This window comes from Lygodium microphyllum, chromosome 8 (assembly GCF_053477565.2).
Source record: "Lygodium microphyllum isolate KBCC chromosome 8, Lygodium_microphyllum_v1.1.10, whole genome shotgun sequence".
In the NCBI taxonomy this organism is placed as follows: Eukaryota; Viridiplantae; Streptophyta; class Polypodiopsida; order Schizaeales; family Lygodiaceae; genus Lygodium; species Lygodium microphyllum.
This window is the reverse complement of record NC_141142.1, coordinates 147,812,226-147,831,147: the sequence shown is the minus strand read 5'-3', so window position 1 is coordinate 147,831,147 and position 18,922 is coordinate 147,812,226. Positions and strand designations below refer to the sequence as shown.

Here is an 18,922-nt window from a genome sequence, read left to right as displayed (position 1 = left end):
TGGAATTTAGCAAACCATATCAGTTTCATCCAAAACTGACCTTAATAGTCCCATCATCATCTCCGGATGCTATGGTACTCTCTGAAAGATTGATCAACCGATTGATTGGGCTCCTTCATACAACATCAGTGAAACACTTTGGTAATATGAACACAAACAGTCACAGAAACATAGAAACAGAATGTTTGGAATACCCATGAGCATTTGTCAAACGAGCCACAGTCTGTCCAGTTTCAACATTTGTTGCAAGAATTGAGTAATCTGGAGATGCTGTGAGAATATCTGCCAAGATGAAAATTTATGGAATTATTGAAGCAAGCACACAATGTATTGAAGTAAAAAGGAGAACTGAACCAAGGCAAGGAAAAGAATCATACATTGTCCCCCTTCGGCAAATCGTACTGCCCTGCATGATTCACTATGGGCACTAATGCTCCATAAGCTGGAAACACAATCAAGCTGTCGTTAAAACAGGGCATCTCACCTTTGAACCAGAAACTGCCTCTACACTTGCTAGTCAGTCCACTCCAGAATCTTTACCACAGAGTCTCACATGTCTGCCGAAAGATGTGATATGCAAAGTAACACATGGCCGAAAGCAAAGGACAGGGATGGGAGTCAGGATAGCATACATAAGTAACATTTTTAACATTCATATTCACTAGAAGTATGCATGTGATATGGTGGTTGGAGCTAGGAGATTTGGGTGGATACTATCAAAAAATGCCTATGCATGTGTGTGCATGTGTGTTTAAATAACTCTATGTGAGCACGTGTGTTTTGTGTATGCAAGTGCACGTGCGCACATGCACTACAAGTCTGCTGATTGTGTATGTCCATACGTGTGTCAGAAAAGGGGAAGAAAAGGGAAAGAAACAAAGATAACTTAACATATTAAACTTCTCGGGAAGAAAGGCTGAAAATTGAACCACTCAAAAAAGGGTCCATTGTCAAAATGTCGCATGTCAGCTGTCAGCTGTCACTAACAAGGGGATTAGGCAGGGCCAGCCAAGATAGTGAGATGGCTGGCAGAGATAGGATAGAGGATGTCCTCCATCCCCCTTTCACGTCCCCTCCAGCAAAACCATCTTCACGGCATCCCTATGTCCAGCAAGCCAGATGGCCATCCCCTACTCCTATGGTGCCATGTACTACACAAACCTAAATTTTCGAGTTCAATTAACATTTTTGGGGCTTGCCAACATCTCATCCTCATATGGGTACACAGACTAATCATTGATTAGGAATTATTCTGATTGAATTATCTCAAGTTCCATAATTACAAGGTTTCCATCTTCTAGTTCGGTGGGTTCTTCTTAAGTTAAAGATTTCCATGAGACATGCCATTTCTCATTTTATTGAATGTCACATTCACCCACGTGACAAAGGCACAGCAGCATACCAGCTGTGATTGTGCAATGTGCACACAATGATCGGGTATACACACAAGGCCCTCGATATGGGTATTAATTCAAAGCATATGCCAATAACTTTTGTACATAGCCAACACTAAGCCCGTTTGATGGTTACACACACACTAGGAAATATATGCATAAGGACACAAACCACTTGGTTGACATTATTTACAAAAAGCACAAGACTTCCTATGGCTTGCTGGAAGCAATGAAGAAACCAAACTGTGAGAAAGAGGGGAAGAGAGGAAACATTAAGCACCAAAGAACAATGCACGGATGTATAAACATGAGAAACAAGAGTGCCCATCTAATAGAGAGAAAAAATGAAATGAAATTATATATTAATGTCTGCAAAAAAGCCAAAATGATCTATGAGACCATGAGTTACAAACATCTGTGTGGTGATATAACTGTCTGGAAAGAACAGAAAAGGCAAATGCTGGTCAGCCAGTTTGGGCTGTACAGCCTATTTAGGCAGCCCCTCTCTCACTTGGCTGCATAGTCTCCATCGGCACTTTGAAGGGTTCAACACACACTCTGTCATCCAATGCCTTCTCCATCATCAGCCTAATCCGGTACCCTTGCTGACCCTTCAAGCTGCGTGCAGGGAATGATCAGTCCACTTTGCATTCAACATTCTATTCAGATCAATGCAATTTATTTTTTTCTATTTTATATCAGTCTCTGTTCCCTTCTCTCTCCATCTTGATGTTCTTCTCTTCTGACATGCACTCTCACATGGTATCAGAGCCAATCCAGAGGTTCTACAGAGAGGAAACCACACTTCACTTCGTGTTCTATGCAGATTTGTCACAAAGATCAGCCATTTAAGAGGGGGTACCTGTTGCTCATTGTTGGTGACAGCCCTCTGCAGCCCCAGTTTCATCAAGCGCAGCTTTTCTTGCACTGTTCAAGCCTTCTTAGACGTGTGCAGAATATGTACCCGATGTTGCAGTAATGTAGCTGATTACTCCTCTGTTCAGGCAGCCCCGGCATCAAAATGCAGCCATTTCTTTGTGTTTTGTGGAGAGCCTTTTAAGGATAAATGAATCACCAGTTCATTATGACTAACAATGAAGATAACAAGCATCAGTCCAATCATTGTGACGAAGACCATCACGATCATGAAGATCGTGAGTATCAATGCATAGAAGAAGACCAGAGATCAGTGTGTCCCAATCTCACAGAGATCAGTATTCTGACTGATCCAAAAGATCGATATTTTGACTAGTCTAGAGGATCAAAGAGGTCAAGGCCTCATTCATGTCCAGCTTCTCTCTTTGTCTCTACTTAAGGTCCAATAGAAGGACCCCATTCACCGATTAACACACGATATATGTACATATGCCTATTCTTCCTACATTGCCAAAGACAAATTGCTTGGACAGCACAATCCACTCCCTTTGGACTTGCAAAGTGGAGTGTGTATTGAATACTTTGTGTTAAGCTTAAAAATGCATTATTAACTGAAAAGCTTTTTAAAACAGCCCCAAAACATGTAAATTACTAAAAGACTAAAGTTTCATTAGACAGTGCATGATGATGTAGAGCTAAAAATTCATTATCCACTGATTAGCTCTTTAAAACACCCCCAGAACAGTAAATTACCAAAAGTTTCATTAAATGGGGAGTGGTTCTAGAGAGTTTCTATGGTCCAAATTCAAAACCTTAATTTGGGAGGAACTTTCCACGTCTATAAATAAACAAGCTACTCACCATTCAATCCTATACTTCTATGTAGGTTTCTTGCATTCCCGTGTAGATTTCAGCCATCAACCTTCTTCCTATGGCTGTCCAGTCCCTCCAGACTACTACCATGTCATCATCCTTTCCTCGTGACTTGTCCACTACTGCTGCCCATTCTCCAACTACTAGCGACACCATTCAGCCCCTCCAGGCTCAGAATCAAAGAGACTGTGTTTTACAGTGTAGGACCCAGCATTACCCAGAAGGAGATACCCATTTCTCCTTCTGCTACTGTCTTTTACAGATTTGCTGCTCTCTTCGTCATCAAACAACTTTCTTTGTTGTAGCCATGTTGAGCTAAGAAATGCTGATTAGCCACTTAAACAGCCCCAAAACAAGCTTAATTTAATGAAAACCCTAAAACAAGGAGCAGTTTGAGAGAGTTCAACGAAACCCTAATCTGTGAGGGTCCATCCTCATCTATAAATAAACAGGCCATTACCCCCATTCAGCCTAAACCCCTTTCTATGAAGGTTTCACATCCATGAGTGCAGATTTCAGCCATCAGTCCACACACACATGGCTGTCCAGCCCCAACAATTGTTGCCACGCCTTCCTCTGCATCTACACTCCTCCATTGGCATTGGAAACAGTTTTTTGACCCTCCTTTGTTTGCGATTGGAGCTACCTGACCCTAGCAACTGCATCTTCAGCTTGCGTTTGATGTCTTCTCATTAGGCAAACTTCTCCACATCAGGTGACAACTTCCTCCACATCAAGCGACAGTTACTAGCCTTCTTCCACACCTCTCCTGCCTGCATTTGGTGCTCCAGGCCCTCTTGACACTTATGTTTGTAGCATCCTCTTCATCCTACACTCGGACTTGTGATCATAGACTTGGGATCCGTCTCCGGTGGACGTCACCCTACAACACACTACTCTGCCCTTGGGCACATTGTACACTCTTACATTCATTTACAGCATTCATTCACTTCAAACTTGTGTTCTTTCACTCCCTTTTGTTTGTGTTTGAGTTTCTATGTTTGAGTTTTGAGTTTTTCATTTAGTGTTTGAGTGTTGCTTTCTGTGTCTATGTTTGTCATCTGATACTTCTCTCGCAGTCGTACAATCTATGTTTCCTTAGTGCAAACCCTAGTGGTGACTCCACAATCTTCTTCACAAGCCAAGCTGCCTACTACCTTGGTGATCAGTGTTCTGCTCTTTCCCACTCTCCAACATCTCCAATTTGTGGTCTCAACACTCCAGATCCATCTACGACTGAGATTTGAGCACATAAACCACTCTTCTCAAATCCCACCCTCTTCTATCCACACCTCAATTTCCTCCCTTCTTCATTCCAAAACCCTCACATTGCACTCCACTCCCTCCTCTAATACACTAAGGTTGGATCCTCCATTTCCGATCCTGGCACGCTCTCTTTCTCCATACCATATTCTACCTACCCTCACTTCAATACCACTTTACAACCTGGAACATCATTAGGTGGAATGCCACCCTTAAACATTGTGCTTTTTGTGAAGAAACCACTGGGGTTCGCACTGAAGAAACACAAAATGTACCACCACAACTGAAACACAAAAACACACATAGTGACGTGCAAAACTCAAACCTTAGACGCAAAACACAAAACTCAAAGCACACAAACACAAATAGCGGAGAGAGAGAACTCTATAGTGTGAATGAATAAATGTTGTAAATGAAGGAAATAATATACAAGATGCTCAAGGACAGAGCTGCCCAACAACATGTGGCTCTCGTGGGAGCGGGTTGAGGGAGGTGTTGATGTGTGTCATCCACCAAAGACGGATCCCAACTGCAATAACCAACAATTAGAGCAAAGGTTGATGAAGAAAAGTGTTGAAAACACAAAAACGACCTGATGTAGATTATGGAAGTTGATCCTCGATAGTAGTGGGAGACTAGGCAACAATTGTAGACCAAGTAGCAGTAGTTGCTAGGGATTGGATAGCTAGTGGAAGAGGGTTAATGGCTAAAACTTGCAAGACAGGGATGGACTGAATGGTGATGGGTTGTAGTCTTGGTGATAGTTAGACAGCAGATGGTAGGTAGCTCATGGTTGAAATCTGCACAGTAGACTGAGAAACCTGCACAAAAGGATAAGACTAAATGGTGGGCACCCTATCTAATTTTAGGTGTAGATGGACCCTCCCAAATCAAGGTTTACACAAAAGCTCTCTCGAACCACTCCCCTTTTAGGGTGTTTCATTAATAAGCATGTTTTGGGGTTGTTAAAGAGGCTAATCAACATCTAATACCTTTTTTAGCTCAACACCCCCTCTCAGGCCCAAACTAGGACTAGGAAGGAAAGCCAACCCAATTTTATCCCAAGGCATCCTACCCCAAAGCAACTAGGGAATCCAACAAAGGGTGCATGATGGTTGCCCAATGGCCTACCAAGACTACAAAGGTAATGGTTATCTTACCAAGGGAGTCCAAGTAGTCACCACAAAGAGGCCAAGGCATCAAACAAAGGGTGCTCGTCGGCTACCCAATGTCCTACCAAGTCCTACAAAGCAAAAGAAACCACATTGAAACTTTTTTTTTTTGTGAGGAAAAGGTGTGATTAAAGATGGTTTGCAGTCGATTAACTGTGCCCATATGGGAGAATAAAAAGGGATGGTCAAATCCAACTCACCACAAAACAAACAAGCTAACCCAACCACTCAAGGGTATTAGTGATGAGGAAAAGGGTGATGGTGTAGTGGTGGGGCATAGGAACAACCAATGGAGATAGCTCAGGATCCACTCATGGATGCTCTACACAATGAGATGCATAGAATACTACATGCTGAGAATGCTCATGCAACACGTATAACTTGGGCAATGTCCCTCATGGGAAAATTGTTCACTTGTCCAAGCATCCTTTACAAAGAGGATCAAATCATGCAATGCAAAGGAAAAGGTACAACGTCGGGGAGGCTGATATCAAAGATAAGTGCCGAAACTAAAAAAATACCATGAAAGGGAAGGTACCCCCTCTTAACCTAGGATGTCGGTGCCAAAGGAGGAAGAGAAGCTTGATGTCAGTCTTTGTGTGATACCGAGAACCATAATGATGAAGAGGAAGATGAGGATAAAGCACCTTGACATGAAGAGAAAGGTAAAAGACATCGCCATGATAGCATCAAGAGACATGCTGCATGATCCCCCTTGGAAGGGAAAGCCTCCATGCTAGTAGAACAACAAATCTACTAAGAAGATGAAACCATGAAAGGAACGGTGCGCATCCCATGTCTCCAACCCAAGAAGAACTAATGTAAACCTGTAAATTAGCCCTATACTAAAATACAAAACCCTGCAAGAGAGATCAAAATCTGCAAAATAAAGATCAATAGTGAGATGCTCCAAAGTAAAACAAAATAGAAAACGAGAGGTAAATAAAAGACAAGGCAATGATAGTGTATGAATGAGTGAATGCAGTGGAAGAATAAAGAAGGAAAAACAAAAAAAGGGGCCACCATCGTGTACGTTCATCAACAGGTTACTGCCAATGAAACGCTTGACAAGGTGGAGATATAGTATTAGATGAAGGTGCAAAGAATAACCTAGGAATGGATGCAAATAGTGCAATGAATGGGGAGCTAGTAGACCAATCATCTAATCCTTCATGAGTACTCAAAGATATAGACTATTGAGGCTATTTGTGTACCACATGTCCAATAGGCACTGGAGTAGATGGAGTAGATGGAGCAGCAATGGGAGGCGTCGCCCCATTGGATTGTCCAGTAAGAGTGGATGCAATCGCAGTGGTTTGCTAGGGATTCTTAGGAGGAAGACCTTAGATAACATGATCGTCGTCTAACTTCAAAGAGCCAGTAGTGGCACATTCAACGAGTTAACGCCAATATTCAGCCAATTTAACTTTCAAATCATCCCCTTTCTTAATGCAAAACTCCTGATGCTCAGTCAAGATGGATACGCTGAGTGCGATCTTGCGCCGCATAGCAATCAACAAGATGACTCCAATGCTCATATACAAGGGAAAAATGCTATAACTAAGAGTGAAACTCAAGAAGCACCCCTTGTATTAACTCAACATTGACTATGGCATGGCAAACTCTCAATTGACGGATGTGATTAGGGTGAGCTAAATCCAAAGTCCAACATTGGCTCTAGACCAACAACGAGGTCCCAAAGTCCTTAAGATTCAAGCACTTGTTGCATAAAGTTCAACCAAGTGGTGAAATTCAACCTGTTAAAACGAGTCTTATCCATGAAGGCATTCTTGGCCGTTGCAATAGGAGTGGTAGTGCTACGAGATAGATAGGGTGTGTAATAGGGGTAGGGTGGTTAGGGTGCAGGACTAGAACACACGTTGGAAATTAATCCTTGAGTGCCCACAATGCATGCGGGAAGTGTGCATAGTGGATCCAAAAGTGGGCATGGTAACCCCATGAGGATCCCATGGAGGAGGAATAGGGACATATAAAGCAAAGGATGGAAATCCCTACATAGAAGTGACCCACGGACTGTGTTGACGTACCATAAGTAGAGGATACAAATCCCCACGTCTAAAAGGTCAATGAATGGGGATGTGAGTGTCCAGCGGTAGTGAGGGCGATGCCTATCATAACCATCCTAGGGTAAAAAGAAATGCTCACTGGTGGATATATGAAAGGCATGGTATTAAAGGGTGGCATTCCCCCTAACAATGTACCAGGGTGCAAAGGGGTAGTAAAGTGAGAGTAGATAGAAGATGGTGTGGAGAAAGAAAAAGTGCTAGGAGCAAAGACGGAGGATCCAACTCCTAGGATGCTGGATGTAGAAGTGGAGTGTAATCTCAAGTTTTGAAATGGAGAGGAAATCGAGGTGTGGATTAGAAGAGAGTGGGATGGGAGAAATTTGAGAAGAGTGATTTACATGCTCAAATGAAACAAAAGATATTGATATACCTCATGAAGAATGTATATTTCGAAAACCCCCTCTATTGAAATTTACATACCAGAAGTCATCTGCATCTTGCACACCAAAAGGAGAAACAAGAGAGTTGTTTTGATTCATAAGACTCAAAGGGGTTGTACGAACCTAAGAATGGACCTGCTTGGCTAAGATGAAGATGGGTCGCCGGTCATCCCAAATGTTGTACGTCCTCCATGATTGGAGAGGTCGCCAACCTCACCAACTGGTTCAAATGGTATAGCAAAGCTTGTAGGAGGGATGTAAGCTCAACTATATGTAATGCGCAAATACTATTCAAACTCCTCTTTTATCATAAGATTAAAATGTGAAATAGAAGGAAACAAAGAAGGTGAAGGTAAAGGTGGGGTGTCATCTTCCTTACCGAGTCCATAATGCCTCCTCAATACCTTCAATGATGGAGAAGCCTGATAAGACATCATGGGGTCCAGAGAAGAAGGTGTCTGAGACATTGTAATTCTATTACGAGTCCATGAGCCTTGCGCAAAACCAAGATTCCACAATATTTGCAAGATACTCTTCACAAGAGCACTGGCTCTAATACCATGTAAAAAAACTATTAGGGTTTATATGAAGAAACATAGAATGTACCACCACAACTAAAACACAAAAACACAAAGTGACGTGCAAGACTCAAACCCTAAACATAAAAAACGCAAACAGAGGAGAGAGAGAACCCTAAAGTGAATGAATGAATGAATGAATGTTATAAATGAAGGAAATAATATTCAAGTTGCTTAAGGACAAAGCTGTCCAACAACCTATGGCTATTGTGGGGAGTGGGCTGAGTGAGGTGTTGATGTGTATTGTCCACCAGAGATGGATCACAAGTGCAATAACCCCAATTGAAACAAAGGCTGATGAAAAAAAGTGTTGAAAACACAAAAACGACCTAATGTAGATTATGGAAGCTAATCACTCGTAACAGTGGGGAGCTGGTCAAAAGCTATAGAGCATGTAGCATTAGTCGCTAGGGATTGGACAGCTAGTGGAAGAGGACTTATGGTAGCTGAAACTTGCAAGACAAGAATCGGTTGCATGGTGATGGACTACAATCGGCGGTGATGGTTAGACAACAAATGGTAAGTGGTTGATGGCTGAAATCTCTACGATAGAGCGAGAATCCTTCACAAAAGAATGAGACTAAATTGTGGGCAGCATGTCTATTTATAGATGTGGATGGATCCTCCCAAATTAGGGTTTACACAAAAACTCTCTTGAACCGCTCCCTATTTTAGGGTTTTTCATTCATTAAGCATGTTTTGGGGCTATTTATGAGGCTAATCAGCATGCAACGCATTTTTTTAGTTCAACATCTTCCACATATCCACACTGAGTACTTTTCACCTTGGGACAGTAGTGATGGGTATCCTCCTAACTTCCTCGAGACACTCACCTCATCATCCATCGACCTCTCAAACACAAGGATTTCCATCCTCTACTTATGATACACCATTACACACTACATGGGTCACTCCTATGCAGGGATTTCCATCTTTTATTCCATGTGTCCCTATTCCTCCTCCATGGGCTACTCATACAGTCACCATACTCATCCCTAGTCAGCCCATTCCCACCTTTGGATCTACCATGCAAACTTCCCCCATACATGGTGGGCACTTTGGGATTTGTTCCCAAATGTACTCCACTCTCCCATCCTATCCACCCTATCCCCAATACACATCTTATCCATCTTCTAGAACTACCACTCATGTTTAAACGGGTAGGAATGCCTTTACAAATGAGACTCATTTTAATGGATCGAATTTTACTACGTGGTTGAACTTCATGCAAAAAGTGCCTAAATTTCATGGCCTTTGAAACCAATCTTCCTCCTCAAATAGGGTGGTGCTAACCTGATTTGACAAAAATTACAGCAAGTAAACAATTCATATAAACTGAAATGCACATTTTACCACTTAAATCTTGGACAATGGACAGCATGTTGACCTTAGAACTAGCACCCCTTTCAGTATTTCTTTATCTTCTATTGCAAATGAATGGAATATAACTAAGATTCACTGATCTCCTCTGCTAATCCAAGTGCTACTTACTGCCATTACTAACCAGCAAGCCTTCAAATCAATTTTCCCCTTCGTTTGCTTGGGAAATTGATTTTCACCCTACTCCTTGTGAGATAAATTTAGCCCCAAAATAAAATTGGTTGGCTAGCCTCTTGAATCTCCTTGAAATTCTTCAATTTCAGCTGCTAGAATTCAAGTCCTAGGCCTTCAATCCAAGCACACATCCCAAGGTGGTTGTCGGTGTGAAGAAATAGCCTAATGCACAAACATAAATGAAAGCGTACGACAAAGCATAAACTCTACAAAACACGATTAGGATAAGGGTAACTTAGAGACAATGAACACAGTGGAATCTGAATGGAAGACTGAATGCTAAATATACAATGTTCATGCAACAAGCAAATTGTGCAAGAATGAAAACTATACACCAAACTCTTGTGTCTCGAGGATCGAGGTAGAGGCACTAAGCAGGGTATGTCGTACTCTTGGCACCCCGAAACACAGCAAAGGCAACTTCTAAGAGTCAAACACCAGCAAACACAACTATGGAAGCTCGATCTAATGCAGACAAGCGATGAGGAGAGAGAAAATCAGCAAATGCAAATAGCTAGAGGATACGAAAAGCCTAGGCAGCAGCAAGGATGACCAAACGCAGTAGTATGAGGTAGGCAAAGTGCAAGGTGGCAACTGGAAGGGCTCCTGATTTTCTTGTGCAAAAGGAGAATCATATCTATAAATTACAGAAGGCCCTCTACCAAGCTCCCTAATGTTGAGAAACCACTACCTAATGTCCTGATTTTCTTGTGCAAAAGGAGAATCATATCTATAAATTACACAAGGCCCTCTACCAAGCTCCCTAATGTTGAGAAACCACTTATTCAATACAATCACTTCATTTAGGGTTTCACACTGACATCCCCAAAAAAGGCTAGGCATCCATATTATGGGTACTTTTTCAATGGGGTGCTTACACAGTGGGGAGCCACCCTAGACTAACTAAGGCTTATTTATACGCCACCTCTCCACCCATTCAACATCAATCCCACACATTCATTCCTTTTGACACTCGGTCACTCTTCCATATTCTTCCCTCCTTTCTCCATCCTCTCCACTGTTGTTCACACCCCACAAGGAGGACCATATTGTTCATGGCTTCTGCATCCATCTCCACGTAGTGTTTTACTACAGCATTATACTACGAGGCAAGGGCGGCCTCAAAAGCTAAGTCAAAGACAAAGACGCATTTTTTAAATGCAGGGCGCCCCTAAAACTCTTGTAAAAGAGAGCCAAGCTCCCTCCTGTGTAAATTGTAAAAGGTAGAAGGGCATAGGTAAAGAGAAAGGGCAACTAGAAGGGAATGGGAAAATAGGACCTTGCCACAATGGCCGGTCATGTAAAAAGGGGGATGGGTGCCCAAAGGAATAAGAGTTTTGTATATAAACTCAAAAAGTGAATGAGAAGCTCGTTCTTTGGTGTGTGGCTAAAGTAGACTCTTCTTCCCTTCTCTTCTTCTTGCTTGCTTGTGTGTGCTTGAGAGAGGGAGTGTGAGTGTATGAGAGAGTGAGTGTGTGAGATCGAGGGATCTTGAAGAAGAAGCTCTCCATCATCTCCTCTCTTCTTCTTCTCTTCTCTTGTCTCGCGTGCAACTATGGAGGATGAAGGTTGGAGGTGGAGGCTTGAGGATGCTTGAGCTCGCAGCACAAATCGTGGAGCTACCGGCTTGCTTGAAGGAGAAGGCTACTCATTCGAACATCAAGGTAAAATCACTACACCCCAATAGGATCGAAGGCACATTGGCTAGGTGAAAGATAGCCATTTGTGCTCACTTGAAACACTTGAAGCAATAAACGGTCCGTGGGTCTTGGTGATTGAGCGTGAGCGCCCTCTACACATGTCCTTCATCTCAAAGCTCTTCTTGAGTTAACCTTTCAAGGCATCCAACTCATCATGAGCACTCCCAACAATCAACATATCATCCACATGAAGGATCAAAGTCATAAGGCTATCATCACAAGCCTTCTTCATATATAGACACAAATCCATATCACCGCGGAAATATCATTGTGAATGCATAAAGGCATCAAACTTGTGATACCATTTCCGAGGTACCTGCTGAAGGCCATAAAGACTCTTTCGCAATCTGCACACTAGGTGTTCCCTACTAGGTTCTGCAAAGCCCTAAGACTGCTCCATGTAATGCAAGTCCCCATGAAGAAAAGCCATCTTGACATCCATCTGATAAAGATCCAAGTCAAGCTAAGCAACCAAAGCCAGTACCAAGCATAGGGTAGTCATCTTCACAACAAGAGAAAAGACTTCATCAAACTCCACACCATGTTCCTATGCTTCAAGTCCTTTGCAACCAATCTGGCCTCATATGCCGGCTTGGGGCGTCAAAGGGTACTTTTCAACTTATACACCTACTTACATGGCAATGCACACTTGCCACTAGGCAAAGAAACCAAGTCCCAAGTATGTATTTTCCACAATGAGTCATACTTTAACTGCATGGCCCTCTCCCAAAAGTAACTATCACCTCTCCATATAGCTTCGTCATAGATAAGAGGGTCACCAACATCTATCACCATAACATAACCATAGAGGGCTCAAACCATGTAAGCTATCGTTTATCTCTAGTAGACCGCCTCAAGACAGTACAAGCTATGGAGCCTGTACATTCTATGAAGCATCAAGAACCTAGGCTACTCTAGCATCAGCCGCTAATACAAGCTGTCTACCTAACTAAACAGTAGTAGGAGGCTCCTCTTGAAATATAACCCTACATACCTCAATGACATGCTCAAGCTACTTATGCATTTTCTCTTCATGGAAAACAACATCATGGCTATGGATTACCTTCCAAGCCTGCTGACCCTACAAGTAATAGCCTATCTCACTTGCATCCCCATAACCAAGAAAGATGCATTTCTTAGACTTAGGATCCAACTTATTGCACTTGTCCTTGGAAACATGGCAGAAAGCCTCACAACCAAAGACATGCAATGCAGATGAGTATATGAGGGAGGTTTTCCAAATCATACCTCCTTTACAACCTCATAGTCAAGAGCAATACATGAGGAACGATTTATCAATTCTACGACAATAGTGACTGCCTCAGCCCAAAAATGCTATGTTAAGCTTGTCTAGCTAAGCATACTACGAACTAGCTCCTAAATTATCATATTCATACGCTCAGTTATACCATTGTATAGTGGGGTGTACAGAGCGGTCAACTGACATTTATACCCCTGTCATCACAAAACTGCTCAAAGGCTTTAGAGACGAACTCATTCCAATTATTTGACCTTAGGCATCTCAGTCTATATCCAAACAGGTTCTCAACCAAAGCAAGCCAACGCTGAAATGTAGCCAAGACATCCGATTTCTACTTTATGGGAAATGCCCAAACCTTAAACGTATAGTCATCAATGAAAGTAACAAAATAATTCACATCATCTAACAACTTGCAGGGCATGAAACCACATACATCCAAATGAACAAGAGCCAAAGACTCACCCATGCGTGTTATACCAAACTTTTTATGCGTATTGCATGTCTGCCTACCATATAAACAATGATTACAAGACTCAAAACATTTATAGTCAAGGGACAGAAGATACTGCAAACAGGTAAGTATTTTCATTCCTTTCAAGGATATATACCCAAGGGGACGATGCCATAGAGATACATGTAGAACTGCATCCATTGCCAAAATATAGTCAACTGACCCAAATACAAGTAAGACATAGAGAGTATTGGACTTAGCACCACGTACAATGACGAAATTCCCACAGGTAATCTTCCATGAGGAATCACCAAAAGAAACTACATAACCTGCATCATCCAAAGTGCCAACAAAGATACAGCTCTTCATAAGAGCCGGTACATGACGTATATCATAAAGAGTAAACATGCAACATGAAGCAAACTACAGCTAGATATCACCAATATCAACTATCTCTGGTGCTCGGTCATTACCCAAATGGACAGATCGAGTCAAACTGTGATAGGAGTGGAACCACTCTCTATGGGGGGTCACATGAAAGGAAGCCCTTAAATCTATTAGCCAACGCTGAGTATACCTTGACAAAGCATCAGTCAGCTGTGAAGTATCAAGAGAAGAATGTGCAAGTATGAAATCATCATCAGAATCAGTCTGCACAATATTAATCTCTTCAATCTTAACACTTGACTTACTAGGGACAATGCTGCCATTATTATTTTTGTCATGTACCTTTTCCTTGTGCTTGTCTTCGTGCATTTTATGGCATTGCGACTGAATATGTCCTGCCTTCCCACGTAATGACAAGTCAATAAGGACTGACGGCCATGGGACTTAGTGACTGAGAGTGAGACTATTGAGAGTCTCTCCCACAACAAGCATTACCGCTCCTAGCATTATTGTCTCTAACTGTCAAAGCATAAGAGGGGTGGAAATGTATCCCATGATTCAACCAATGTAACTAAGAGGGACAAGGAAAGAAGAGTAACCTTGAATTCAATCCCCTACAAGGACAAATGAGTCATGACTTATAATGGAATGGAACTAACATAGAAGTGTCCTCCTTCATGCAAAGATCCATGAGTTGCTTCAACCAATACACCTGAGAAGCGGGGCTCTGTTGGTCATAGACATTGTAAATATTTTCCCCTAAGTCCCATGAGAACTGCCATCAAAGACATCATAGAACACCTACTTAGAGAGGGACAGTATGACAGTGAACTTACATAGCTCATCTAATTCAACCCAATGCTCGGCATCAATAAGTTCAAGCTTGACACCCTTATGTTTCAAAGGCCTAACCTACATTTTCTGCACTATTACTTGCCAGATTTAGGCCTTCCAATAGCCATAATTGGTGCCATCCAACTTGTCAATATTAAAGATAGCACTATCACTCAAGCCACCAGCCATAATGAAGACAAATAAGTGCACAAACTGTCAAAGCAAGCTACTGTAATTATTGCAAACAGCCCTATAACCATTGCTAAATCAAGCCCAAAGCAAGAGGAACTATCGAACCTTCCACAAGGTATGACCAAAATAGAGTCAAACAAAAGTGATTACTCTCATTAAATGATGCACACACTGCAATTACAGCTTGCTGTAAATAAATTACAACAATAAGAAAACCAAGCCAAAACTGAGCTATCACTTATACAAGACAAACTGAAACTGCCAGGTGATAGCTTGCATCATGTGGGGTGTGACATTAAAGTGATATTTAATGTGACATTAAGGTCACAAACATTGAATGTGACATTAAAGTGACATTTAATGTGACATTAAGGTAAATCAAGGGGAACATGCACGAGGATGACCGTCCGGGCTCTTGGGCGCCCGAACGGGGTTTAGGGGAGCCTAGAACCAAAGAGAGTCCAAGAATAGTAGAACTCACCAAGGTTTGACGGCTGGCAAAAGGATCACGATGGGTCTAGCCAGCAATAAAACTAGGCAAGGCTGGGAGGTGAAGGAATCGCTCGTGCTCATTTCTTCTGACTGCTTTTCCTCTGGCTTTTATGGTCTTTTTCAGAGTCATCTATCATTGGTATCAGAGCCTATGGTTCAACGGACATGATCCGTCATCCGCCAGGTCGTCTGTCACTCGTCAGGTCGTCCGTCATCCATCAAGTCACCCGTCGCCCGCCAGGTTGCCAATCGATTGAGGGTTGCAGGCGTGAGGCGAAAAGTGATCCGATTGTGGTCAACGGAGGCAAAACGTGAAAAGGCGCCAAAAAACGTGACACGACTGCTGTGCGTGAGGCGACTGCTGTGGGACGGACAGAAAACGTCATAGGACGGACGGAAAAAAAAAAAAAAACGTCAGATGATACACAATTGAAGTCAGGAAACTTCATTTCCAGCATCACTGCTTCACGGTTTTAGTCCGGGAAGGCAAAATTTGTTCCTTACTCTTCGGGTTTATTTACAAACCAGCAACAGCTACCTACCATTAAAATCAGGGAAGTACTTTACTTTGTATGCAAATTTCTTATCTTTGCTTTCCAATTCCAATGTATTAATGGCAGAAAAAGGGAAAGAGAGAGTAATGGAAGGTTCTAGTTCTGGGGACCACCCTATGGTAGATCCCCATGAACCAGAGATGCAAGAAGAACAGTGGGAAGAATTTTTTGCTACACAAGAACAATTTGATGATCTTACTGCTCGTGTGCAAGCTCAGGGGGTTCAAATGGAATTTTTAACTCAAACACTCATTGAAATAAAATCTCAATTAACTTTATTATTAGAAAGAGATAAAAATAAGATAGAAACCTCGGATGTCCAATCTTCATCGAAAGATTTAGATGTGACTATGCAAGATCCTAAGGAACCCCACCATAAGTTGAGGGATAATCCAATTTTAAAGGATATGAAACCCCCTCAGTTTCACAGGGAGGAAAAAGATAGAAATAAAGATACAATCTTTAATTTCCTCCAAAAATGGGAAGATTTACAGAAACTTAAAAATACCCCACCACATCTCCAAGCACTGGAGGCTAGTTTAACTTTGGGACCCAAAGCATATAAGTGGTGGCGAACTTTAAAGGAGGCAAATAAAATACCTGAAACTTGGGCTCAATTTGAATCCGTCTTTTTGAAAGAATTCCTTACTAAAAATGAAATGGAAAGAAATTGGGAAGATTGGGATTATGTCAGACAAAAGGGAAGACCCCTGCTGGCATATTTGGAGGAATATCGTGAGATAATCCTCAAATTGGAAGGAATAGATGAATTTCAAAAGACAAGAGGATTCATTAGGGGACTAGATAAAGCCTGTAAAAAGGAAGTAAAAAGGAGTTCACCTAAGACGCTGGAAGAGGCAATTAAATTTGCATTAATTAATGAAGATAGTATGCGTCCAGGTACACTCACTAGTCTCACTGATACGGAGCCCAAGTCTAAGGAATTGGAAACCTCAAAATTTGTGGGCAAATTTAAAAGGAAAATACCATTTTTTAAGGGTAAAAAACAACCTTTTGAAAAGAAACCATATGTGAGGCCAAAGTTAAGTCCTGATGACTTTGATAAGGCAAAAAAAGAAAAGTTGTGTTTCAATTGCCTATCCCCTAACCATGCTGCTTGAAATTGCCCTCAAAAGAAAAAGGGGGAAGACAAAGGTAAGGATAAGTACAAGGGCAAGGGAAAAGAAAAACAAATCCATGAAGTGCAGACCTTAGAATTAAAGGGGCATGAAAAGTACAAATCTTTAGAGGTCTTGCACATGGATGCACAACACAAGTGTTGTATGTCAACTTCTATGTGGCAGCCTACTTTTGGGCCATATGATTTAGTTAGAGTACATGGATTGATAGCTGGAAAGAGAGTTAGAGTCATGATTGATGACTCTGCTACACATAATTTTATAAATTATGCACTTGTCAAAAAATTGAAGCTTCCCCAACAAAAGAGGGGGCATCAATATGTTGTTCATATGATGCAAGGCTAAGACAATAAAATATGGGATACAATGGTATCCAATTTGGAAATTGAGATTCAAGGATATAAAGATAAACTTGATTTCCAAATTATGAACATGGAAAGAGCTGATATTGCTCTAGGGAGGGAGTGGCTATGGGGATTGGAACCATCCTTAAAACGTAGTTACCATCATAATACACTGGAATTTGAAAGGGATGGTAAGACTTTTGTCATTCAAGGTGAACATGAAGTATCTGATAATCCTCTGCTGTGTTCTACTGAAGTTCAGAAGCTGATAAAGAAGGAAGTTTATGAGGTATACATGTTATGGTCTCTTCCTATACAAAATACTTTTACTTTTGTCTAATATAAAGCAACAATTTTCTTATGTTTGTGAGTTGAATGTAAATAATGAATTAAGTAGTTTGTTAGATGATTTTAAAGATGTGTTTCCTTCTAATTTACCAAGTGGCCTTCCAAATAGAGGTGATATAAATCACCCAATTGACACAAATAAGGATACACACCCTATTTCTAAACCTCCGTATAGGTTAAGTGAAACACAGCATCAAGAAGTTGAAAGACAAATTAAGGATTACCTTGATAAAGGGTTTATACAACCCAATAATTCACCTTGGGCTTCGCCAATTTTATTAGTAAAGAAAAAAGATGGTTCTATGCGACTTTGTGTTGACTATAGAGCACTTAATAAAATAACAGTGAAGAATAAATTTCCTATGCCCAAAATGGAAGATATTTTTGATCAATTACAAGGGGCAAAATTCTTCACAAAGATAGATTTAAGATCAGGCTATCACCAAGTAAGAATTAAGGCACAAGATGTTCCCAAGACAGCATTTCGTACTAGATACGGGCATTATGATTTTTTGGTGATGCCTTTTGGCCTCACTAATGCACCAGCTACCTTTATGAAGCTGATGAATAGTGTTTTACGGCCCTATCTAGGACATTTTGTAGTAGTCTTCTTGGATGATATCTTGAACTTTAGTAAATCAAGAGAAGAACATTTGGAACACTTACAATTAGTATTCCAACTGTTAAGAACACATTCCCTTTATGCGAAGAAAACTAAATGTGAATTCTTTGCACAAGAGGTCAAATATTTGGGGCATATTACCTCGAAAGAGGGAATCAACATGGATCCAGAAAAAGTAAGGGCAATTATTGAATGGCCATCTCCAAGAAACCTGGAAGAGCTGCAGATCTTCCTAGGTTTATCTGGATTTTATTGTAGATTCATTCGAGATTATGCCAAAATAGCTGTTCCAATAACTGACCAACTTAAAGGAAAAGAAAAGAGCTTTAATTGGGGAACAGACCAAAATGAAAGTTTTCAAAAACTTAAGGTAGCTATTGCTACAGCTCCAGTATTATTAATTGTGGATCCCAATAAACCA

The 18,922-nt window shown here is 41.3% G+C and overlaps 1 protein-coding gene across 4 annotated transcripts in view; it reads right to left on the bottom strand.

The window, feature by feature from the left end:
* WDR55 (transducin family protein / WD-40 repeat family protein) overlaps window positions 1-18,922 on the bottom strand; it is a 69,129-nt gene that overhangs the window by 13,327 nt on the left and 36,880 nt on the right. For all 4 annotated transcript variants that reach the window (XM_087683691.1, XM_087683689.1, XM_087683690.1 and 1 more), the window contains exons 3-5: window positions 378-442; window positions 195-282; window positions 41-113 (exon numbers count right to left, since the gene is read on the bottom strand). In XM_087683691.1, the coding sequence (XP_087539817.1) occupies window positions 41-113; window positions 195-282; window positions 378-442 (226 nt within the window). The remainder of the gene's footprint in view (window positions 1-40; window positions 114-194; window positions 283-377; window positions 443-18,922) is intronic.